Source organism: Pan paniscus, chromosome 5 (genome assembly GCF_029289425.2).
Source record: "Pan paniscus chromosome 5, NHGRI_mPanPan1-v2.0_pri, whole genome shotgun sequence".
In the NCBI taxonomy this organism is placed as follows: Eukaryota; Metazoa; Chordata; class Mammalia; order Primates; family Hominidae; genus Pan; species Pan paniscus.
Window position 1 is genome coordinate 27,912,206 of NC_073254.2, and position 25,918 is coordinate 27,938,123.

Here is a 25,918-nt window from a genome sequence, read left to right on the forward strand (position 1 = left end):
TGGAAATAAAATGAAATAAAATAAAATAAATAAAGGTTAAACCCATTGGTTTAAATCACAGCTCTTGACTCCTCTGGGATCTTCTTACTTCCACAGGATAGAACACAAATCTCACTTTTTCCCTTGTAGATGGAGGCTGACACTTTGCACATGCTATTTCTTTCCTTATTGCTCAGTGACCTCTGTCTTTTCAGTAGAGTCATATGCAGGCTGTCTCCAAATCTTCACATCTCTCTAACCTAACCTGCTTGCATGTCCACCCACCTATTGAAGCAGCCTCCTTCAACCTTTTATGACAGCATCTAGAGCTGTTGTTCTCAAACTTTAGCATGCACGTGCATCTCCTGGAGAGAGCTTGTAAAAACAGCACAGATGGCTGTGCCCCACTCTCAGACCTTCTGATTCAGTAGCTCCGGAGCCCAGTGGTTTGCAGGTTAGAGAGCACCCAGGTGATGCTGATGCTGGGGACCACACTGTGAGAAGCACTGACCTGGGATTCTTCACAATCCTCAGTGCAGGTTTGAATTACCTGCAAAGCTTAAAAAAAAAAAAAATACAACAGGCTGGGAGCAGTGGCTAATGCCTGTAATCCTAGCACTTTGGAAGCCCGAGGTGGATGGATAACCTGAGGTCAGGAGTTCGAGACCAGCCTGGCCAACATGGTGAAACCCCATCTCTACTAAAAATACAAAAATTAGCTGGGCATGGTGGTGCGTGACTGTAATTCCAGCTTCTAGGAGAGGCAGGAGGATTGCTTGAACCTGGGAGGCAGAGGTTGTAGTGAGCTGAGATCACGCCACTGCACTCCAGCCTCGGCGACAGAGAGAGACACCGTCTTAAAAAAAAGAAGAAAAAAAACAGTGCTTAAGCTCTACTTTCATACATTCTGATTTAACTGGTTAAGAATGTGGCCCAGGTTTAAGGTAACACAGGTTATTCTAAGGTGCTACGGGATTGAGAACCACTGACATAGAAACCATGGCAAACAGCAGAGATCAGGAAAAGAGACAAAATGCTGTAGGAAGAGGACCAGCAATGGGCTTGAAGTTATAAGTTCAGTGTGGTTTTTGTTCCCACTAGTCTCGTGAAGTGTGATGATTGGCAGTGGTGGCCCTGCACCAGTTTTGCCTCAATCTCAGTCTTTTCCCTTGATCAGATCATGTTAAGCTTCTTGAAGACTCTGACAGAGGGTTACTTAAAAAATGCTTTGTGCTCCTAGAAAGAAGGTTCATTTTTTGCCAAAGGTACCTAGTAGAGCTCTTTATTGGAAAGGAGCAGGGAAAAGCAAAGGCTAAATTTTAGTTTTTAAGGTGTGAGGAGAAGCTAATAGCAAAAGATAAAACATGGTCTATATTTGATGGCAGAGCTTTTTAAATCATCTGTGCGTGGTCATTCTTGCTGATGTTGTTTTTATATATAGCTCTAACTGAAAGCCTAGCCCAATTTCTGGCACATAATACACGCGGGGATGGTTGGAGGAGTTAAGCTAAAGGTGACCAAATCTCCTGAGTCACTTTAAAGTGGTGGAGCACTGGACATTTGTCTTTTACTCTGTATTTCCCAGCTTTCGGGCATCACAATGTTTTGGCACTCATTTTGATGGATTCTTCTTGTAAAAATAGCCTTGTTGAAATGACTGTCTTAATTCTGTTGTAATTAACTACCTTAATTTCTGTTATAACAACTCAGATACTCTTTCAAAGTGGAATCATCCTGACATGGGGTTTATGTCCAATAATCCTAATAATACTGAAAATGTTCACTGTGCAGGCTCTCAACCGTCTTACTGTTTTGTTTTTTAATGGATTTGATGCCTAGTAATACACACAGTCCCATCATTACTCCAAAAGTGATTTCCACTCAACATGACAAGCAATATTACAATACTTTTTTGGGTTATTATCTCACAGTGTCTCATCTTAGCCACAGGCCATTGCACTGGGGTCATAGCCTCCAGAGAATAAAGCCAAAAATATTCTTTTAAGCGTAACCTGTTTATCTATTTCAGGTAAGGGATTTTTTTCAAGTTACCAAAAATAGTATTTCATGCCTTGTACTTATTTTTAAAAGGGACTTTCACATCTAATTCTCCTTTGATCCTCCTGACAGTCCTACACAGCAGGCGGGCTAGATGTCATTATGACCATTTGTCATATAGTGAAATTGGGCATGGAGGGGTAAGGGGATGTCATGTGCTCAAGGGACCTTCTGATGAGTGGTGCAGGCAGGCCAGGATGCGGGCCTCAGGGCCCCAGTTCATCTTCCCCCCTCTGTGCTCTCTCCTCTAGCCAGGCTAACTGTTCTTAGCTTGAGGGGAATGACAGAAATTTGAAAATCATTGATGGAAATGCCTGGGAAGAGCTGGGCGTGCGGATCAATAGTATTAAGAGTTGTTCTGCTCAGTTTGCAGAGAGAAAAGGGCATAGTACTGAGGAATAAAAGCAAAACTGCTGTTCAGCCCTCCCAGCAGCCCCTCTTCTGTGGCAGGAACGCCTTCCCATACGGCCAGCATTCTCATTCATCCCATGGGCACAACTCCAGGGGCGAGAGATTATTAATTTGTTTAACATAAAAAATCAAATGAGCCCCTATTATGTGCCAGCTGCTGTACTAAGTACTAAGAACACAGAGATAAATAAGATGTAATTGGTGGTTTTGGAGCATTCATCGTCCAACTGAGAAGACCTTCATGTACGCAGGTATCATCAATGTAATGGATAAGGCCATCATCAAGATGGGGAACTCCATAGACAGAACTACTACCCCTGCCTGGTAGAATCAGAGGAGGCATCTCAGCTTTCCTAAACCGTGAATGTGCTACTGGGTTGTCCTACTGTGAATAAGGGAGTGAACGTAAATGAGGCATTGTGGCCAGGGTGTGGTGTGGAGTGAATTCAAGCATTATTCTTAGCGCAATGTCAGGCGGTGGAAGGCTGGTAGCAGAGGAGTAAAACAACCAAGCTATGTCCTACCCGCCTCCCAACTTCTCCTCTGCCCCTTCTTAGCACTAAAATACTAAGAATTTTGACCAGGACTGGCAGTTAAAGTATTCTCTTTGTTCCATCGCACAGAGATGAAAAAGCTGAGGCTTAGAGAGGAATGCCATCTCATTCAAGATCTCACACTTGTTAAACAGCAGGCTGACCCAAGCTGGTGACTGGCATGCATCATACTGCCCAAAGCCACTCTGAAGGATAGGGCACCCATGGGCTTTTATCACACCTGAGATCTGCTAAGTAGCAGGAACTAGGAACTATTAAGAGAGAAATATGAGACTATTAGTCAAAGGTATCATATAATAGAGAAAGGTTTAGTAAAATAAGGGCTCCAAAAGGCCACTGGATTAGACAATTGAATCATCGATGACCTTATCAAGAATTGATTCAGTAGAGCAAGGCTTCTCAACCTAAGCACTGTTGATGCTTTGGACTGAATGATCTTTGTGATGGGGGCTGTCCCATGCATTGGAAGATGTTTAGCACCCTGGCCTCTATCTACTGGATGCCAATAGCACCCTCTCAATCGCAACAACCAAAAATAACTTCAGACATTACCAAATGCATCCTAGGAGGCAAAATCACCCATGCTGAGAACCAGCACAGTAGAGCTGTGTGAACAGAAGCCAGACTGGAGAGTTATTGAGACCTCGAGCCTGGACCACCCTTTCAAGAGGTCTGGCAGCCAAGAGCAGACAGGTGAGAGGGGTGAGCTGGAGGAAGAGGCTGGCGTAGGAGGACAGCTTTGTTCGTTTGTTGTTGTTTTAATGAGTTTTATTTCTAATGGAGAATACAGTTTTTGCCCTAAGGAAAGAACCAAGAAAGAGGTAAAGGTTAAAGGTAAGGGAAAGTCACCAAGTAGCATCCATTTAATTATTTCACAAACATTAAGCATCTCCAGTTACCAGACTCTGTGCCAGGCTCTGCAGATGTCATGGTGAACAAGTGAGAGGTTCCTTGTTCAAAAGATAAAAAAATATTGAAAAGTTTGAAATGGCAACAGAGCATTAAACCCCAAGCAGGAAGCCCTTCTGTGCAGGGGTGGAGTAGGAGGGTGTTCTGTGCACCTGCTCAGATTCTATGGACAGGAAGCTATCCCTGGTTGTCTAAGTGAGGCAGAGGTGGCCCTGGCCTCACAGAGCGTAAGCCTTGTTGTCTGGTGAATAGGACAGGCAATAAAAGAAAGTAAAACAAGCACTGGGGTATGGAACATGCAGGAATATTGTTGCACACTGTAGGACACCTAAACCAAGAGATTAGCAGACAGAGGAAGTGATACTGAAGCTTTAAGCTGTAACGTTAGGGATTATTGTCAGTTAGCCAGACAAAGAGGAAGGAAAAGAATGGTAAGGCTATGAGGAAGGGCATGCAAATCTGGAAGGAACCAAGAAGAGATTCTGGGTGAAGGACAGAATGGGCAGATTCTTGACAGGCAGGTAGCCAGATCATGAAGAATCTTTCAGAACATTGAGTGTTTTGACTCTGTCCTGTGAGCACTGTAAAGGCATACTTACTTTTCAAGCACAGAGTGGTGTGATCAGATCAGTCCCTTAGAAAGATCATTCTGTATGGGCTGGAGGAGGACCAGAGTGGGATAGGCTGGCAGCAACTGGGAGAGATGCTGATGGACTGCTTCCCCAAGGTGGTGGTAGATGGAATCAGAGATGGTTTGGATATAGGACTCTTGGTGGTTGATTGGCCATCAAGAGTGAAGTTCAGACAGGATGATTCCCAGTTTCATGGCCTGGGCATCTCACTGGGACTCCATGCAAGACCACTTGGAGAGGAAGATGTACAGGGGAAGAAGATGAATTAATTCATTTGGGACCCTTTAAGTCTGATGGCCCATAGGAGTACAAGACAGCAGTTAGAAAGGTGGCCAGAACTCAAAAATATGACTGGAGGTTTAGATTTTGGAATCATCAGCATATTGATGCTATTGGAAGTCATGAGTGTTGATGAGATCATCCAAGGAGCATGTGTGGCATCTGAACTGGTGGGATCTGGGTTAAATAGTTACTAAATGAGCATCTATTATGCTCTCTATGCTCTCTTAGGAACTGGGGATGTAGTAATAACCAAGGCCAGACAGAAATGCCCCAATCCTCATGGAACTCATAGGTTCTCAGGAGGAAGTTTCCAAAAGATGTAGAGGGGATAGAATTCAGCACTTCTCCCTTTCCCCTGATCCCACCAAGCCCATCTACACTTCTGGATACCTGTTAGAAAACCCCATCTCCTCCTACTTTTGGAGAGAGGATCTTATTTTCTGTCATTCTCTGTGAGGACTTTTGCATTTCCTCTTTCCATCTGTCTGAAAATGCAGTTACCTTTCTCTGGTGCTGAGTTGCAGAAAACCCAAGTTAATTCTGTTTTTCCTTTGTCCTGAAATGCAGATACAGTTTCAGAGATCCAGACTTTAAAATCAAGGCCCTCAAAACAATAAGCAGTTGTAAATGCTAATGAAAGCTGTGACCTTGGTGTTCTGGAAACGGCAGAAAGCCCATTAGCTCTGTGCAGCACAACTAATCTCTGTCGGCCTCAACAAGTCAGACCAACAAAACCTACAAGTGTTTTGTCACTTCTCTAGGGAGATGCTGTAATGTGCAAAGACAATGCTGCCTGCTCTGCATACATTTAAAGTATCTTGCCACTACATTCTCTACCAGTCTTCTTTTTCCAAGGTCAAAACTGAAGTGTCCTTTATTTTGGGCTTTTATTTTATTTATTTTATTTTTTTCAGTCTTTCCATGCAAAAAGAAAACTTCAATTTATTTGATTATTTCTTATGGTCACCAGTAGAGACAGCACTGTTCAGACTGAAAAAAAAAAAAAAAGGCAAGATCCATTCTTAAATTTTTAAAGAAAATAGAAGGCTCACATATGGCACTTGATAGCATGTGGCATTTAAACAGGAACCCAGAGATTTTTTCAGTTCACTGAATCATTTAGCCATAGTCCATGGTAAAGAAAAAACCATTTGAGGCATGGAAACCATTTTGCTGCTCAGACATATTTTATAAACCAGGGTCACATATATAGTAGCAAAGCTACTTAAGATCCCTTGAAAGTACATTAAACATTTAATTTTGGATGATTCATTTTATGTAAAAATTTATCTCCAAAAATCATTGCCTTTGACACCTAGCAAAGTGATCACGTTTAGATATATAGTCAGGAATTTTGTTTAATTTAATGTTAGTTTTAATCAGATACAACTAGTTAAATCTACTGGCAAGGTGGGAGCAAAGGAGATACAGTATATTCAGGAGGCATCTTGACTTTGATTCTTGGAGTTAGCAGCTCCTTGGGATGATTCATACAGGTGGCCACGTCATCGTGCTCTGCTGCTTAGCTTTCTATGTTAACCAATACTTAAGAGATGCACCAGGTACATCGATCATAAAATGAGCCAAGCAGATGGCTGCTTTGCTTGATGAAGATGACAAGATGCCCTGGGCGTCCCCCGAAAATTTTGATGACTAGAATTCCAAAGCTGGAGCTTTATGCTTTGGGTTTGTGAATTTGTCTCTGATCAAAGACAAATCTCCCAATGAAAGGTAAAATTTTAAACTAAAATAAGTCATCTTCAGTGTATCTCAACTTGAAAGAATAAGCAAAAGCTATCAATTGGGAACTCTTCTATAATTCCAATACGGAACATTGCAAATCTACATGCAACCCAATCTGTCCTGCTTCCCTGCTGTCCCAGTAAAGAGCTGTTCTTCTTCCACTCAAAAATAATACTACCTCCATCCCTTGGATCCCAAGCCCTCCTACCTTCTCAAGACTCATGCACTACCAGTTGGGCCTCTCCCTTTTTATATATTCAGCTTCCCCCTCCACCCCCCACCATCTAATCTGGATTATTTCCATTAAACATGCCCCATTTTCATCTATTAAAAAAATAAAATTTGGGCTGGGTGTGGTGGCTTACGCCTGTAATCCCAGCACTTTGGGAGGCTGAGGGTGGATGGATCACCTGAGGTCAGGAGTTCGAGACCAGCCTGGCCAACATGGTGAAACCCCATCTCTACTAAAAATACAAAAATTAGCTGGTGTGGTGGCATGTGCCTGTAATCCCAGCTACTCGGGAGGCTGAGGCAGGAGAATCACTTGAACCTGGGAGGCAGAGGTTGCAGTGAGCCGAGTTTGCGCCACTGCACTCCAGCCTGGGCCACAGAGTGAGCCCTCGTCTGAGAAAAAAATACAATACAATTTGGCCAGGTGTGGTAGCTTATAACAGTAATCCCAGCACTTTGGGAGGCCAAGGCAGGAGGACAGCTTGAACCCAGGAGTTTGAGACTGGCCTGGGCAACATAGAAAGACCTCGTCTCTACCAAAAATTAAAAATTAGCTAGGTATGGTGGTGCATGCCTATAGTCCCAGCTGCTCAGGAGGCTGAGGTGAGAGGATTACTTGAGTCCAAGACGTTGAGGCTGCAGTGAGCCAAGGTGGTGCCACTGCACTCCAGCTTGGGTGACCAGAGTGAGGCCCCATCTCTGAAAAAAAAACAAAAACAAAAACAAAAAAAACCAATAAAATAAATAAAATAAAATTCCACCACAGCCTCCTTCACTTCTACTTCTCTCACCCCCTTCAAAGCCAGGCTTCGTGGCTAAGTCCTCCAGCTTTGGTGCATCCATTTTTCCACCCCTGTCCTCAGCCCTCTCCAATCTGGCTTCTCTTCCTGCCACGCCACTGAAGGGGCTCTAGGTGTTGTCAGTAACAGCCTCCATGGTGCTAAACCCAGTGGGCATTTTTTTCAGGCCTCATCTAACCTTACAGCAGCTCTGAGCACTCTTTGTGGGCCATACCTATCATCTTACTGTTAACGAAAAGATTGACATGCAGGTCAAAGCAAATAGCACTTATTTGGGAAGCAAAAATGGCAGCTGGGGTACAGCGGATCAGGGCAGCCCTGAAGAGTGCCCTGTAAGGCAGGCTGCAGGAGAGAATTTTTAAAATAGAGGATTGTCATAAAAAGTTATCTTCGGAAGTAGTTCATTGGCCAGGCAGAAATCCTAAATCACAAAGCTGTTGTGACTGGTTAGTTAATGAGAGTACTCTCAGCTGAGGTGTTGAAGGCCAGCAGATGCTGACTTCAGTTGTTTGACTGAGTCTATTGGAACATCCCCTGGTTTGACCTTCAGCAGGTGTGAGTGCGATCCTCTTGCAACCTTCGACTCCACTTCAGAAAGCCTTAGCATTAGTTACTATATTTTCTTTCCCATTACATTGCTTCCATGATATGACATTTTAGTCCTCATCCTACCTCCAAGAACTGCCTCTCCCCAGAATCCATGGCAGGGTCATCCTCCTTAGTCCATGCATTAAATACTGGAATTCGGCAAAGTTCCATCCTAAGCCCTCCCTTCTTCCCATTCTCTACTCTCTCCATACTCATGGCTTCAAATATTGTCTATATTGCAGACTAGTCTCAGATTTCTATTACTGGCCTAGTCCTCTCCTCTCCACTGAGCTAAATGTATCCTGCTGCCTACATGACAGCTTCATTCATATGTCTCAGGAGCATTCTGATGTAACAGATCCAAATTCAAATTCATGGTTTTCTTCCACTCTTCACAAACATGCTGGTTCTCTTGCAGTGTGCCTGCCTCAGTGAACAGCATTCCCATCCATCCAGTTGCATGAGTTAGAAAACCTAAGGAGATATCCTGTACACCTGCTTCTTCCTGTCCATTCATGTATGCTGTGGCTACATGACTTCTAAGAGCTTGCACATCACTGCCACAGTCTCGCCCAAGCCTCCACCATTTCTCACCAGGTGTGCCAAGCCTCCCAAAGCCTCTGCTCAGGTTTCCTCTTGCCTCTCCCAGTCCCTTCTCCATATAATAACCAGCATGATCTTTTTCCATTGTAAGTCTGATCATTTCATTCACTCCTCCCCTCTCACACCCTAAAACTTAAACTCTTCAACGGCTTCACATTGCTCCTAGAAAAAGAAGATCTAAGTCCTGGAAGCATCTGTATTAGGCCATTCCCACACTGCTATGAAGAAATACCTGAGACTGGGTAGTTTATAAAGAAAAGAGGTTTAATTGGCTCACAGTTCTGCAGGCTGCACAGGAAGCATGACGCTGGCATCTGCTTCTGGTGAGGCCTCAGGAATCTTCCAATCATGGTGGAAAACAAAGGGAAAGCAAGGAGTCTCACATTGGAGGAGCAGGAGCAAGAGGGAAGGGTGCTACACACTTTTAAACAACCAGATCTCACGAGAATGCACTCAACTATCACTAGAACAGCACCAAGGGGTTGGTACTAAACCGTTCATGAAAAACTACCCCCATGATCCAATCACGTCCCACCAGGCTCCACCTCCAACACTGGGGACTACAATTCAACATGTGATTGGCAGGGACACAGATCCAAATCACACCCACGGCATCTGGCCCCTGCCCTCCTTCCCACCAACCTTCTCTCCTTACTCTCTGCCCAGAAGGAGCATCCTTCTTCCATCCCTGAGCTCTGGGCACAGTGTCACTTCCTCCTGGAAGCCTTTCCTGACCTCCTGATTTGGTCAGATCCAGAGATCCCTGCACCAAGTGCCTCACCATGGAAGCCCTTACTCCAGCTACATTTTGCACTCATTTCTGTGACTGTTTGATTAATGGCTACCCCCCATCCTCTTCCAATCTTCTCTGTTCCAGAAGGGCAGGGACTGGTTTTTCTCATCACTGTACTCTGGTACCTAATGTAGAACCTGACACAGCACTGGCACTAATAAGTAACTTGCTAAATGAATGAATGGGTTTACATTTGAATGTAACTGAGTCTGTGGCACCCATTTCTAAAACAAGTCTTGATAGGAATGAGATAGAGCAAGAGTGATAACATAATTCTAGGAACTCGAGAGGGGAGGACTCCAGGGAATAGAGTCAATGCAGAACCACAGACACTTTATCTCCTTCACAGTTTTGCCTTGTGCCCAGCGAGCCCCACTTCCGTGTGGCTGCTGAATGGTTTTTTTCTGACTCACCTCTTGCTGGCCAACTGAGATGCTGCAAGAATGTACAGTGCCTTCTACTTGGGCAGTGAAAGTCTAAGTCACGCCCAACTTGCTTGTTGTTTTGAGGATATTTTATTACATGCCAGTCCTTGGAAACTGTTGATCAAGTTTTACCTTGCACATTGTAATCACAGATGTGCACCTCTAGGCTGTGAGCCCCTTAAGAACGTGCCTGGCCCTCCACGTGGCCCGTGGTTCATGTTGGGTAGATTAGCAGATGAAAGACTTAGGAAAACAAAAATTGGAATTCTTATCATTTGATCTCAGCCAGCGTCTCAAACTCAGAGGCCCTCGGGGTCCAGGAATGATCTGGAAAAAAAAAAAAAAAAGCAGGACAGATGTGAGCGTGCTCACCTGTATTACATAAGTGAGGCCTGGGGAGTGGGCTAATTTGATCACACACACTCTGTCTAAAGGCATTCAGGCTCCAAAAAAGTATAACCAGCTGGGCTCAGTGGCTCACACCTGTAATCTCAGCACTCTGGGAGGCCGAGGTGGGTGGATCACCTGAGGTCAGGAGTTTGAGACTAGCCTGGCCAACGTGGCGAAACCGCATGTCTAGTAAAAATACAAAAATTAGCTGGGCGTGGTGGCACGCACCTGTAATCCCAGCTACTCGGGAAGCTGAGGCAGGAGAATCGCTTGAACCTGGGAGGTGGAGGTTGCAGTGAGCTGAGATTGTGCCACTGCACTCCAGCGTGGGTGACAGGGCAAGACTCTGTCTCAAAAAAGAGAAAAAAGTGTAACCTCTGAGCATGCCAAAGAGAACTGATAGAGTCAAATCCAGTGCACCAGGCATCAGTTTGCAACCTCTGACTAGTAAAGTATCATGGTTATGGCAGACAAAATATTGGCCACCCTTCCACAAGATGTCCACATCCTCATCCCCAAATCTATGAATATGTAACCTCCCAGGGCAAAGGAGACTTTGCAACTGGAATTCAGTTAAAAATCTTAAGATAAAGATTAAATGAACTAACATATGTACAGTGCTTGGAACCATACCCTTACATTATAGGCATTAAATCAGCCTTAGCTTATTAAATTAGTATTTATGATTTGCAGAGAAAAGAGCATAGGCCTAGCAGGATCTGATACCTTGTCCGAGGTAAATAGGTTCAGAGCAGAGCCAGGACTAGAACCCAAACCTCCTAGCTCCTGAGCTACTTAGTGCTTTGTCCTTACAATGCCACCATATCATTTTCCTCCCAAATCTCATTTTCAAGGTCAAAACAACTAACTATAGCACAGGCCCTTCTGGCGGGCTCAGCTGCATTTTATAGCTATGATTAGTCTTGATGTTCTCAGTCGCTTTCCAGAGAAATGAAACATAAACAGAGGAACTCGTTTGAAATTATGAGTGTTTGACTATAAAGCAGCCTAGTTAATAACAGAATTTTCTCTGATCAGAGTCTAGTCACTCAGTTTTGCCCCCTCCAAATATGACCACCCATTAAAAAAAAAGGGGGGGGGCCACCACAGAGCCAGTTGTCATGTTCACTAATGAGATCAATGGGATGGCACCGTCAAAGCTGATGAGGGAACAATGTAGTCTGCAGACACTTTGCATAAGACTCCAAAACACTGGCCTGACCTCCAAGATGTAGGCGCCACCCACATTTACAAGGCTTTCTCAAAACATTCTGCCCCCAAAACTTAGCTTGACTTAAAGCCTGGGTATCACCAAACCATTCCATAAAAGTGGCTGCGCATCTCTTATAAAAGAAGCAAGTATTTTTAGGGAAAATAAACTGGCAGGTGAGAAAGAGCTGTTAAGATCTTTCAACGTGGAGTTGGTAAGCTGCATTCCAGACCTCTGATACCGGCTCACTCAGTTGCATAATCATCGCTTTCCTCCTGCAGCTTGAGAATGCTATTTTAGAAAGAATTCAAAGACTACTGCATCCAAATTTAGACCCCCTAATATTGTGAATTTCCAAATACACAGCTGGCCCTTGTCAATGGGGATGAAAAATGTCTTAATGGGATTGCAAAGAAAAAAAAACAAACTTTGACTAGGAGCAGTGGCTCATGCCTGTAATCCCAGCACTTTGGGAGGCTGAAGTAGGTGGATCACCTAAGGTCAGGAGTTCAAGACCAGCCTGGCCAACATGGTGAAACCCTGTCTCTACTGAAAATACAAAAAAACTAGCATGGGACAAGGTGGCACGCACCTGTAATCCCAGCTACTCAGGAGGCTGAGGCAGGAGAATCGCTTGAACCCGAGAGGCAGAGGTTGCGGTGAGCTGAGATCGCACCACTGCACTCCAGCCTGGGCAACAAAAGCTAAACTCTGTCTCAAAAAAAGAAAAAAACAAACTTTTTTCACTCTACTCTCACACTTAACACACTTCTGTGACCCCACACATTTCTGTGTGAGGCAGCTCCCCACACACCAAGCAATTCTCCAGCAGACATGAACTGGACATCCTGTAATTCAATTTGATTCTGACCCTTTCTACTGGGACAGTGTCAGATCACACAGGTTAAGGACTCAGTCCCACAGAACTGCCCCCACTTCAGATGCCAATACCAAGTCATAGGTTGTCACATATATTATGACCCACTAGCTGTAAACTGGGGTTCTCACAACTCCCTCTTTGTGTTCAAATAATTTGCTAAGACAGCTCACAGAACTCAGGGAAACACTTACTTTACCAGTTTCTTACAGAGGTTACAGATGAACAGCCAGATGAAGAGATGGACAGGGCAAGGTATTGGGGGAGAGAGGCAGAGCTTCTGTGCACTCTCTGGGTGCCACCCTCCCAGCAGTGCCCCCCAGCCCCGTGGTCAGCAACCTGGAAGCTCATCTAATCTTGTGGTTTAAGAGTTTCCATAGAACTTCACCTCCAGCCCCCCACCCTCCTGCTTCCCAGCTGAAAGCTCCAGGCCTCTAACTATGTGTTCTTTCTGGTGGCCAGCCCCATCCTAAGTCACCTAATTAGCACAAACTCTGGTGTAATCCAAAGGGACTCATTCCAAGTAACAAAATACACTCCTGACACCCCAGAAATTCCAGGGGTTTTAGGTGCTCTGTGATAGGAACTGGGTCGAAGATAAATATGTTTTATATTATACCACAGGGATATTTTGAAAAGGAATAATAAATATGAAAATGTTCTTATACTCTTAAAAACACTTTGGAATGCAATTTCCAACAGTTTCAGGGTGCTATAGGCTTTATAAGCAGGTATATGACCAAAAATCCTTTCTCTGACATTGTATTAGGCCATTCTTGCATTACTATAAAGGAATACCTGAGACTGTGTAATTTATAAATAAAAGAGGTTTAATTGGCTCATGGTTCTGCAGGCTATACAGGCAGCATGGCCCTGGCACTAGCTTGACTTCTAGAGAGGCCTCAGGAAACTTCCAATCATGGAGGAAGGTGAAGGAGAAGAAGGCACATCACATGGCAAAAGCAGGAGCAAGAGAGAGAGAGAGTGAGCAGGGAGTTGCCACATGCTTTTTTTTTTTTTTTTTTTTTTTTTGAGACAGTCTCACTTTGTCACCCAGGCTGGAGTGCAGTGGCACAATGTCGGCTCACTGCAACCTCCACCTCCCAGGTTCAAGCGATTCTCCTGCCTCAGCCTCCCAAGTAGCTAGGATTACAGGCATGTGCCACCATGCCCGGCTAATTTTTGTATTTTTAATAGAGACGGGGTTTCGCCACAAAGTTTTAAATGACCAGATATTGCAAGAACTCACTGTCAAGAAGATAGGACCAAGCCATGAGGGCTCCCCATCCAAGCACCTTGCACCAGGCCTCCCCCCGAGCAATGGGGATTACCATTCAACATGAGATTTGGGCAGCGACAAATATCCAAACTATATGAGACATTGAAGCCCATTCCCTATATAGGATGTGTGGTGGTGACACGGGAATGTCACAGAAGCAATTGATTCTGGCCCAGCGCAATAAAGAAAAACACAAATGACAACAAGCTTTGAATTAAAAATATAGTCCTTTCTGGGAGACTGATTCCAGGACTCCCTTGGATACCAAAATCCAAGGAAGCTCAAGTCCCTTGTATAAAATGGCGTAGTATTTGCAAAAAACTATGTGTATCCTCCCATATCCTTTAAATCATCTCTAAATTACTTATATCTAATACAAGATAAATGCTATATCAATAATTTTAGACTATTGTTTTTTGTGTTTTTTTTTTTAATATTTTCCGTCAGCAGTTGGTAGAACCAAAGAACGTGGAACTCATGGACACAGAGGACCAACTGTAGTTAGGTTTGGAGACTTCATTGACTTGATATTTTCACTCTAGGATCTCTCTTTAAATTTCAAGATGTGAACATCTTGCCGACTATAGACACCAGTTTCTAATACCCAAGGAGGGACTGCAACTTCCTCAACTAGGAGAGCATCATTTCTACCCCTTAGATCCCAATAGAGGAGTCTGAGAAGCCTAAAATTTCTTCTACAATGATTCAATTTCTCACACACCTCATCCCAATGGGTGAAGTGGAATGCTGGATAATTGCAGGGTTGTTAAACAATTACCAAAAGCTTCAAAGGTACAGATGTCTCTGTTCCTGCTCAGGCTCCTGAGTCCATGTCAGTCATTCCTGGGACCTAAGGCAGGCATTCTCCCCTCAGATGCCATGCCCGTTCCCTGGCTACTTCTGTCACTACGTGCCATCCACTGCCTGTCCCACCTCCACCCATTGCGTCATTGCAGGCTCATGTCCTGTCTATGATGTTTCATGTACGGTGGCTAAATTTCACGCCTGGCCACAGAAGTATCATTTCTGTGCCTTTGCCACTCATGTCTTCTAAGCCTCCGAAATAAGAGGAGCAGGACCAGAAGAAGAGCAGCCGTTGTTCTCTGCAGACAGACACATTCTCTCACATGTCCCCGGGGCCACAGACCTCTTTATGTTCTAACTGGGTCTGCACAGAAGAGGCAGGAGACAGGCTTTAGCCTCAAGGGAGGGAGAGAGAGGCAAGAGGCCACAGTCCCCAAGTTAGGAGGCCACAAGGAAAGAAAAGGACTTCTGTGAAGAAAAGAGTCCCGTCTGAGTTGCAGTCCACTTGCCTGGGGCCACTGGAGGAGACGGGGCTGGGGAGGGGCCGCTGCAGGGAGGAGGGCGGGGGTCAGCGGCTGTGACATGACGCACGTGCCTCTCCTGGGCTTGAAATTGAGGAACTGAGGAGGCGGTGGTGGCGAGAGTCAGTCTTTCAGAGCACAGGATGGAACAAGAACTCCAGCCACTGACTGTCTCATGTATCTGCAAGGGCCGAGGAAATTAATGACCCAAGGAGGCTATGATATGGTCCAAAAACTTTTCCTGGATTTTTTCCGTAGGCGGCTGAGCCAGAGGCCAACTGCAGAGGAACTGGAACAGAGGAACATTTTGAAACGTAAGTGACTAAGCCCATGGCAATCCCTGATGTTTTGTGGCGGCTTTTGTTATTATTTAATGGTAGGCCACAAGGTTTCTACCTTGCGCCTCTGCGGAAAGCGTTGAAAACCTTTCTAACGGTTGAAGCTTCATGTGTGCATGTTAGAACACCAAAGATGACCTCCCCAAAGAGAAGGCAAATTTTATTCCCCTTTATTCTTTAGAAGCTCACGGGCGGCAGGCAGAACCTTCCTTTTAGTGAGTTGTAAAGTCAGAGAGAAGCTGAAAAATTAGAGTGAGACCACTTATTATTTAATGATTTTTAAGAGCAGGGTCACCTTTAAACCAGAATTGGCTTGAAAATGGAGACTGTGATATGCGCGGCTAAAATAAGGGAAATGTCCATTTGAACTGAGACTAGAAAGCATGACTTTGCATTGCAGCTGGCTGCTGTTGATAAAAGTCCGTCATCCCTTTGAATGTTACATTGAAAGACTAAGAAAGCATTTCCATGCGAAGTGCTTCATGTCTGTCTCTCAGGATTCCCACAGCTGGTCCCGGGCATGCCTGTCTGATGCTCTCATTCGAGGAAAACTGCCTTTCACCATTGCTGCAGACAGAAAAAAATAAATGAGCCGCTTGTTTGGTTTAGGACACAGAGACATTTGAATATGTACAGAGGATCCACTTGGTGCTTTAAAAAAAAAAGAGAGAGAGAAAACAGGATACAAAATACTAAAAGAGATCAAGCATTTGATGGACACCAGTATGCGTCAGTTTAGTGGTAGATATTAAGTAACTTAAATATCAAACCATTCTATTCATTCATTGCTACCATTCTCGCCAACACTGGCCTCAAGATAGTGAACAAATATTTCTGGCTTAATTCATGACCCTGTTCCCCCTACCCCACACTTCTAATTTCTCTCCAGAAGAGAAAGATATATACTATGCAGAGTTTTCTAGAAATGCTATGTTGTACAGACTGACTCCTTGCCTCCCCCGGCCCCCCCGCCCCGCCCCGTCCCCAGTAAATCACATGCAACCGCAGTGTGAGTTTGCCGGGAATTTCCACTGAAACCACACTAAGATATTCTTGACTTTACCTTTCTACCGTGCTCACTGTGGCCTTGTGACTTGGTCGGCATTTCGTAGTCTGCTGAAGGTGGGTGCTGGGTTCCGCTTTGATGGGGAGGCCTGTTGCCTAGAGCACCCCCCCCCCGCCCGACGCCCCCGCATGTCCGTTTATGTCAACTCTGCCTTTATCAATGTCTTGCCTCCCGTCCCCACGCCAGCCGCCACTTCCTCAACTCTCAGTAGAAGTTATTTTCAGGATTAGCCTTCCTCAGTCATGGGGGAACCCTACGCATTGCCTAGGTCTCTAGGAATGTGTGTTTACTTTTTTCTGCCCAAGGGGTACCCTTTAAAGTTTCCAAGCTTAATATTCTATATAATGAATTCAGAGCTTTTTCAAAGCATTTCCAAGGTCAGGGAAGCATTTGGCTTGTAGGATGTCTTCCTTTCGGCCCCAATCTGGTACCTGAGCCATTATAAACTTCCCATTGTTGGAGAGAAAGATAAACAGCCAGGTGAACCTGTACAACTTACTCACAGCCCGCCGCTGTACTTGTGGCCTCTGACCTGAGACCTAAACTCAAAGAAGCTAAAAGCCTCCGGGGGATTATTTAGGTTTCAGAAAATAGTGCTTATCACACCAGGAGTACGGTTTCTGGAGAGATCTAAAATCCCCTAGCTCAGCTCTGGGCTCTCTCAAAGATATCAGATCCCCGCTGTGGCTTGTCCAGATCCCTGGGAGACTACAGGTCCTTTGAGCTTGGGTTTTTACCGCCATCAGCCAGGGAACTTAGATTCAGGGGACCAAAAAGGAGTTGTGAAAGATTGTTCCCATGGTTCTCTTTTATTCTCTTCCCTAATCCCTCTTGTCCTGGCCACATAGTTGCAAATTAAAGAACTACTTGACCAATTCTAACAGGTTGATCATTTCATAGTTTTGAAACTTTTCAGAAATCAACTTGTTTTCCCATAGCTTCTTATTTTTCCCTGTATTCTGGAACTATGTTCTCCTAAATATTTTTTTAAATTTAATCTATTGCGATTGTTAAACAAAAAAAAATGTCTAGTGGTATAAGAAAACATCCTCCAATAGTTTGTTTTAAAACTGATTTTCTGAGCTTTCAGCCATTTGAGGAACTGCTCGGTGTTGGGTGGTGGGGAACAGGGCACAGAGATGCCATGGCTCAGCCCTGGAGCTTTGAGAGCCTTGGGTTGGTTTCCAGCCCCACCCTGCCTGGTCCTGGGAGCAGCCCCCGTTCTGTCCAGCAGCCAGTGAGGCCCGGTGCACCTCTGAGCACATAATGAGCCCTCTGATGGTGGCAGCTGTAATGACGACATCGTAGGCCTTTCCTGGCCTGTCTTCCCAGTTGCCTAATGGGGTTGTCTTGGTACCTTCTGCCTGAAAATTCATGAACCTGGGTTGGTCAATGGCTTTGAACTAAAGGTATCAATTCTGTAGGTGGTAGCTTGTGGCCCCACCCCTCAGAGTGACCTAAGAAACGCACATAGGAGATGAAGGCTCCATGCTGTGTCAGCTGTGTCACAGGATGCCCGCCTTCACGGCTCTGAAGGGACCTGTAGGATCAGAAGTCTGAGGCTAGTAATGAGGAGGAGAGCCGGCCCCACACAAAACATGACCACAGGAAAAAACCTATCTGTGTAACCACTGAGCCAGGTAGGGTGTGACTAGCCACTTAACACCCCTGAGCCTTCAGATCCTCAGTTATAAACCAGGAGTGGTAGACGAGGTGGTCACTAGGTCCGCTCATGGCCCTAGTATTCTGTGCTTCTGTAAATTTTCACAGTGTGCCCTCTAGCTGTCCCTGGTGACCCAACATCCAGACCACCTTTTCTTCCATCCGTTTTCCCACCTGAGACATCGCAAAATGGGAGTTCCCTCCTTCTGGTTCTTGCTGTCTGCCTCCCCATTTAACTCTGCTAGATTAATTCATACTAAGATATTAATGGCTGACTAGTTTAATAGGTTTTATCCCACTGAAATTTGCATTTGTACAAATGTCACTGTCTGGGGGCTCCCTACTTCCGGGTGTTGCTGTCTGCCCCCCAGTTTATCTCTACTAGATTAATTCATACTGAGCTATTAATGGCTGACTAGTTTAATGGGCTTTTATTCAAGAGAAATTTGCATTAAAAAAAAAAAACCCCTCCGGGAGGGAGATAGGATCTCTAAATCCAAAGGAAAGCACACTCATGGTGACGGTTTCAGGCACTGTAGGGTAGGCTGGAGCAGGGACCTCTGGTGACCTCAGCCCACAGCAAGATGTGGCTGTTTCTTGTGCTGCCTTTCTACAAAGCCTTATGCCCACAGGTGGTTGGGGGGCCAAATCAGGCCCGTGGGGGTGGCCCTCAAGGGCCTGATTTCTGCTCTGACCTTACACCACTTGTGCTAGTGGGAGGTATAGTCACCTTGAGTGTAAAGGTGACACAGTTATCAGATGGTACCCACCCCTTTCTAGGCATAGGGGGTTTCCTTCCTTTAAAGACCTGTCCCAAGGCCGGGTGCGGTGGCTCACGCCTATAATCCCAGCACTCTGGGAGGCCGAGGCGGGTGGATCACCTGAGGTCAGGAGTTCGAGACCAGTCTGGCCAATATGGCGAAACCCCGTCTCTACTAAAAATACAAAAATTAGCTGGGTGTGGTGGTAGGCAGCTGTAATCCCAGCTACTCGGGAGGCTGAGGCAGGAGAATCACTTGAACTTGGGAGGTGGAATTTGCAGTGAGCCGAGATCATGCCACTGCACTCCAGCCTGGGCAACAGAGCAAGACTCCATCTCAAAAAAATAAAAAATTAAAAAAATTTAAAAAATTAAAAAAATAAAATAAAGACCTGTCCCATACTGAGACAATCAGCAACCATACCTGAATTGCACGTGTGCACCAATACAACAAACTAATGAAGTTACCGAAATATAATTCAACAACTGTGATTTTCAAAATGAGCCAACTAGTGTCCCAGGCAGTCGTGATGCACCCTATGCCACAATCAACGTGTTTCCTTTTACTAACGCCATTTGAAATTTAACGGCTGAGAATCACAGGCCTTCTTTGATACAAGCTGACTTCCATAGTTTTTTCAAGTCCAACAATGCTACGCTGATATCTGTGCTTCCACAGATATCAAGGAATTCTTCCAAGGTTCAGAAGGGAAATGGTCTACCCCAGGTCATCCAGTTAGCTTAAAAGGAGAAATAAGCCCAGATTCTCTGCCCATCAAGTATCTGCCCCCTACCCCAGACTCTCCCATGTACAGCTATTTAAAAATCTGATGAGTAAATCACCCACATATTAAGCCAAGAGCTTTCAGGCTCTGCAGTCTACTCTTCTGAGCCACTCCTAAAGAGTCTACATGCAGGCAATTGTATCCCACACTCTGGCCTCACCCATGCTCTGTGGACTTCTTGGAAGAGTCAAACAATCGATGGAATCAGGGCTTGTGAAAGGTGAGCGTTTTGAAATTCCTCCTGCCTTGTCTTGTTCCTGCAGCAGGTTGAGGCCAGTCTTCTGCTCTCTCTACCCCCACAGGGCACCAGACACAAGGACTATACCACAATGAGCCTCCTTCAGTGTCTGGGAGGCTCAACAAAGAATGAGTGAGCCCCAGTCTTATCCAAAGAAAGGAGCCTCACATCTCCCCAAATGCCTGTGTGTCCCCGTGTCAACGTTCCCACCCACCTCCTTGGGCTGTGCGGTGGCTCGCACCTGTAATCCCAGCACTTTGAGAGGCCAAGGCAGGAGGATTGCTTGATGCCAGGAGTTCAAGACCGGCCTGAACAACATCATGAGACCCCCATCTCAACAAAACATTTTTAAAATTAGTCAGGTGTGGTGGCGTGCATGTGTAGTCCTAGCTACTTGGGAGGCCGAAGTAGGAGAATCACTTGAGCCCAGGAGTTCCAGGCTACAGTAAGCTATGATTGTGCCACTGCACTTTAGCCTGGGAGACAGAACGAGACCGTGTCAAAAAAAAAAAAAAAAAACCTACCTTCCTGCCTTGTAGCCACATTTCTCAACCCAGCATCTCTGCCTGGAGACCTGAAACCCCATGTGATGTAAGGAAGGCAAAATGACAAGGTCAGCCTGCTCAGTAGCAATTTGAAACAACGCAGGTAGTTTGGAAAGCAATCCCCATAAGGAGAAGGGCAGCTGGGGGAGGGGACAGGAGTACTCTCTTCCCTTTATTAAAATGAGATGCTTGGCCTAGAGCCTGCCAAGGTCCAAAGGATGCACCTGTACACAACACTGTTTACTGAAATAAAAAAACATCTTAAATATTTTTTTTTAGCTCGGAATGAACAAGAGGAACAGGAGGAGAAGAGAGAGATCAAGAGGAGGCTAACCCGAAAGGTAGGTGGTTCTCCATGCCAAGAGCTGGGACAGGAGAGGGTGGGCTGCCTGCCACACCTCTGCCCTCTGCTGGCCTCAGTGGCCTCGCCGCTGCCTGGTTCCTCTCCTCCTGTGTCAGAGAGTGCCACTCTCTTACTCTATAAGACCTCTCCACTCAGCTTCATGACCCTCAGTCCTTTCAGCTGGTGACACTCAATGTTGTTTGATTTTGTGACACCCACCTACTCCCTAACAACTCAATGGCTATTGCGTTGTATTTTTGATTATACTAAATGTTTTGTTTTACAAAATTCACTATAATCCCATTAAGCAATGGGAAATTCATAATCAAAATCAGTAGTTCAAAGGCCAGGTTCAATGGTTCGTGCCTATAAACCCAGCACTTTGGGAGGCCAAGGTGAGTGGATAGCTTGAAGCCAGGAGTTCGAGACCAGCCTGGGCAACATGGTAAAATGCTGTCTTTGTCAAAGTAAATATACAAAAACTAGCTGTGCATGGTGATGTGCACCTGTAGTCCCAGATACATGGGAGTCTGAGGTTGGAGAATTGCTTGAGCCCAGGAGGCAGAGGTTGCAGTGAGCCGAGATCGCGCCACTGCACTCCAGCCTGGGCAACAGAGCAAGACTCTGTCTCAAAAAAAAAAAAAATTACTAGTTCGAATATTACACAATTATTTGCTATGACCCTGGGAAAGTATAGACTTTTTTTTTTTTTTTTTTGCTCCCCCTGACACTATTCTTTCCCTAGGAATTAAGAACTATGCAACTTTATTAGGCTAAATTACGAAAGTACTGACAAATTTAAAGCAGATGTTTGAGAAGCACATAGATTAAAGTCATAAAACTGGAACTTTAATATAGTCTTAACCCCAGAAATAGATGGTTTGGCAATGCACTGTAGCCTCGCATGCATCTCATTCCACATGAGTGTCCTCTTTAATAATAAACGCATTGTTAAGGCTATTCTTGGATGATGCTGAAAAGTTTAATTAATTGATGACATGCAAGATATAATACTCCCTTCTGTCTGACGAAGTCAAAGTGTTTTTAATCAGCCTCCTACAGTGACCATCTTGAGAGAAAGATACTCTCATATCTTAGCTACAGTTAAGAGGCCCATTAATATTAATTTTAAAAAGGTTTATTAGTGGATTTTTCTCTCCAGAAATATCACACAAAGGAAGAAATTCAGAGATCCTGAAATATCATACCAATTATTAAGGTGATGGTTTGTATTTCTCAACACTTTCCCTGCGAGCATCCCAAATACCTGGTGACAAGCCAAATGCCAACCCAATTAGCAAGAGCAGGACAAACAAGTGCCTGAATGGCCAGACGACTGGCTGGCGTCACCCTGGTGGAGACTAGAGCAAGAGCTAAGTGACTTCACCAGCCAGTCGCTGTCCCACCCGTCAAGGCTGGACCCTTTACATCCTTAAGCCCACCCACTCTTTGGATGCAGGGTGCAGTTTTTCCTGAGATTGAGTAGTGAGAAGAGCAGGAGAGATGCATTAGCTTTTTCTCATCGTGTCCTTGAAATGACTGGGGCTTGAAAAAGACACTGTGATAAACTTTCATTTCTGATACAGAAAGGTCTAGACACTTAGAAAAAAAAAAGTTGTTTAAATCAGATTTTCATCAAATTTTTCAGAATTGGTTGCTGGAGCCCCAAAATTCACCCAGTTTTAAGGTTGCTTGCTAAAAGACGGTCATAGAGAAATACTTAGACATTTATTTAATTCCTATCTCTTAACAAAGTTGATATGATTTTGCGGAGAACTTGACTAACTGCATGATTTGGTAATGAGCGAGTAAAGAGTCTTCCTTTCCACACCCATCTCCCTAGGGTAGGTAACACTAGGGATGGGGACCCCAAATAGTTCATAGTTTTTGCAGGTCTCCACAATCAAATAATTGCCTCTTTGTTCCTGCTCACCTCTCCTTTCTTCTCCCAGGGAAATGGCCTTGGAATTTTAGCATTTGCCCTCCCCTGGGACTGGCTGGGGGGGTTAGAAATAAGGAGCTTGAGAGGGGATAACTGCTTCTAAGAGAGAGACTGGAGAACAGAGGGGCAACTTCCACATCTGCTTTTGCGGGCAGAGATGTGGCACCTTCCGGCAGGTAGGGAACCTACATCATCACTTCCTGGCCCTGTGAAGGTTCTTCTCCTCTTGAGCATTTATCACACTGAGACCAGATGCCAGTGATGGTGGCTGCTTTACAGTGATCTGCCTTCAGCCCAATAACTTCTTCAATAAAATTCTATTTAACTGTAATGCACTAGTAAGAAAAATAAAAAATAAAACGTAGTAACTGAGGCTGATAGCAACAGACCAGTCATTTTCTCTGACCAAACTGAGACTAATATAAAAATTACATGCTTTGTCTTTTTAAAAAAAACATGCCTGCGGCCAGGCGCAGTGGCTCATGCCTGTAATCCCAGCACTTTGGGAGGCCGAGGCGGGCCTGACTTTGGCTGCAAAGATTATTTTTGCAGCATTCAAGGAAGGACTTCAGGTTCCAGATGCCCTGAAGGCTACAGCCAGCACCAGGCCAAAGGTGCGTCTTCTGAGCCTTTCGTGGTCAGGGACATGAGCCCATGCACATGGAGGAGCGTCCTGGTGGCCGTTTGTTAGTGCTGGGGTCCGTGCACCAACTGTGACTCTCAGAGGCAGCAGCCGGCTGCATCCTCGCTCATTCCCTCTGAGCACTTGTGCTCTATGCTGTCTTGATTTGGAAAGACGGTGTCCAAGGCCCCGCGATGTTCAGGCATAAGAAACAGCCCCTGACCTGCAGCATTTGTGCTTAGTCTTCGGTTCACTCCAGACTCTGCCATAGATAGGATATTAGTAAAATCCAGGTCAGTTTCCAGGAAGAGAAATTTGAAAGTCAGGGCTTAACAACTTTTCTCACATCATGGGTGCAGTTAGAAAATAACCCTTTGGGCCGGGCTCGGTGGCTCATACCTGTAATCCCAGCACTTTGGGAGGCTGAGAACGGCGGATCATTTGAGATCAGGAGTTCGAGAGCAGTCTGGGCAATATGGCGAAACCCTATCTCTATTAAAAATACAAAAATTAGCCGGACAAGGTGGCGCATACCTGTAATCCCAGCTACTCGGGAGGCTGAGGCAGGAGAGTTACTTGCACCCAAGAGGCGGAGGTTGCAGTGAGCCGAGATCATTGCACCATTGAACTCCAGCCTGGGCAACAGAGTGAGACTCCGTCTAAAAAAAGAAAAATGAAGAAAAGAAAATAACACTTTGTCCGGCCCCTTGGGGTAAACCCAGCAAGTCCTGAGGAACACAGACAGGATTCTGAGTAGGAGTCTGTTTATCTGGAGTAAATATGGCAAATGTTGCATGTCTTTATGTATTTTAATTATAGCACAAAATCTCCCTGCACTCACATTGTGGAGAACATGTTTTGGAGTCAGGATGACTGCTGTTTTTGTTTACGGTGACCATAGCCATAACAGCCTGGGAAGCCTGTGGGTTCCCACGACAGGCCCACACTGGTGCCAGAATGTTGTCGTGCCTAAGAAAGCCAAGGGAGGCCTACATGCAGTCTAGGCAGGGGGGCCGGCACCAGAGGCGGCTGAGCCCCTGATCCCCAGAGCTTCCTGCCTTTGGCTGAGAGGGAGCTGCAGGCCTGCCTTGGCCCTGTCCGGGGTGTGCCACCACTCTATTTGATACCTGCCAGCCATCCTCTAATTGTGCTCTGCCAGCGTGGGAGCAAGTTGGAACATTCTCGCACCAGCCAAGGGTGTCTGGAAGCTGCCTGTTGCAGAGTCGAAACTGCCAGGGTGGTTTGGACTCCATTGTGTTTGTTTTACGGGCCTGAGTTGCAAGATTCTATGAGACAGTGTCTTCTAGTAATAGAATTACACAGAGTCTAGGGCTCAAAGGGAAAATTGCTTTTAAATAGCATTGGTTGAACATCATTTGACAGCATCTTAAAGAGAGCAACTGTGTTGCTCCAGGAGAAATAAACCTGGTGACAGGAAGAGATAATAGAAATGTCAGCCTTATGTTGCTAAAGTAGAGGAAGGGTCTTCATGGCTAATATCGGGAGATGGCAAAATTCATACGAATCTTCCTTTTACTTGCTTCATCCCTCATTCCTGCAGTCCTTCATCATGCACCATCCAAAGGGCTGGTCCTGAGTCTCCCTTGGCATAAATGTGGCCTTTTTCTGTACTTACTCAACTCCGCATTTGTTGACTGACCTTCCCCTTGAACTTCTTGCAGAGGGCCGTCAGCAATGTTTGGGCTGACCTCTTCAGCCAGCAGATCTCCATCCCTGCATACCCCAGAGTTTGCATACCATTTGCACATATGCTTTTTTGCATCTAAAACCCACACAAAATGCACTGCAAACCCCCCTTGCAGAAAGCACTCGATGTGACACAGATGTGGATTCACAAATCCAAAATAAGACAGAATCATTGTAGAATGTCCCTGTCACCTGGTGGGAGTAGGACAGATAAGAAGAAATCCACAACAGGCGCCCACAGCCAAACAGAAAGACAAGCTTCTAGTAATGACTGGGATTCAGCAATGTTATGAAGATAGAGACTGTTTACTATCGATTTGTATAGGTGTAAAAACAGTACTGTGAATATGCTTTGAAGTCCTAATCTTTATATATTCTATACTGAACTATACACAGATAAAATGATATGATGCCTGTGATTTGTTTCAAAGCAATCTACATGTGGATGTAGTCAAGAGTTGATTATTGTTGAAGTTGGTGATAATACACCAAATTCATTATATTAGTCTCCTTCCTTGTTTTGAAAATTTACATAATAAAAGATTTTTTTTAAGTTTAAAAAAAAAAAGATAGAGTTTGGCCTAGAGGGTATGTAAGGGATAACAAAGCTCTCTCTTAGGACCTAGAAAGGTCCCAGTCCCAAGAGTCAGGAGACTTGGGTCCCCCCACCCTGGCCCTCCCCCTGCCCCTGCCCCTCACTCACTATGCGATGCATCCATCGCCTCACTGAACCTTATTTTCCACACCTGCAAGTTCACAGACAGGACCAAGTGCCATGGTCAACCCTTCTGGCTGACTGGGTCCATCTCTCTCCCTCCCTG

At 45.1% G+C, this 25,918-nt stretch overlaps 1 protein-coding gene and 1 long non-coding RNA gene across 10 annotated transcripts in view; one reads left to right on the top strand and one right to left on the bottom strand.

Moving 5' to 3' along the window:
- Positions 1-25,918, top strand: part of PHACTR1 (phosphatase and actin regulator 1) — a 574,931-nt gene that overhangs the window by 542,305 nt on the left and 6,708 nt on the right. For 7 of the 8 annotated variants that reach the window (XM_024928986.4, XM_034961452.3, XM_034961451.3 and 4 more), the window contains 2 exons: positions 15,348-15,403; positions 20,763-20,824. In XM_024928986.4, the coding sequence (XP_024784754.2) occupies positions 15,348-15,403; positions 20,763-20,824 (118 nt within the window). Of the gene's footprint in view, positions 1-15,347; positions 20,742-20,762; positions 20,825-25,918 lie in introns of those variants that run through there. The other variant, XM_034961464.3, reaches the window with a different exon arrangement.
- On the bottom strand, positions 15,582-25,912 carry LOC134730573 (uncharacterized). 2 transcript variants are annotated; one of them, XR_010112381.1, is made up of 2 exons: positions 23,925-25,912; positions 15,582-15,994 (listed from the first exon to the last, which is right to left on the bottom strand). It is a non-coding gene; the product is annotated as an uncharacterized LOC134730573 (long non-coding RNA). The 2 variants fall into 2 exon arrangements; XR_010112380.1 differs by lacking the exon at positions 15,582-15,994 and adding an exon at positions 22,538-23,652.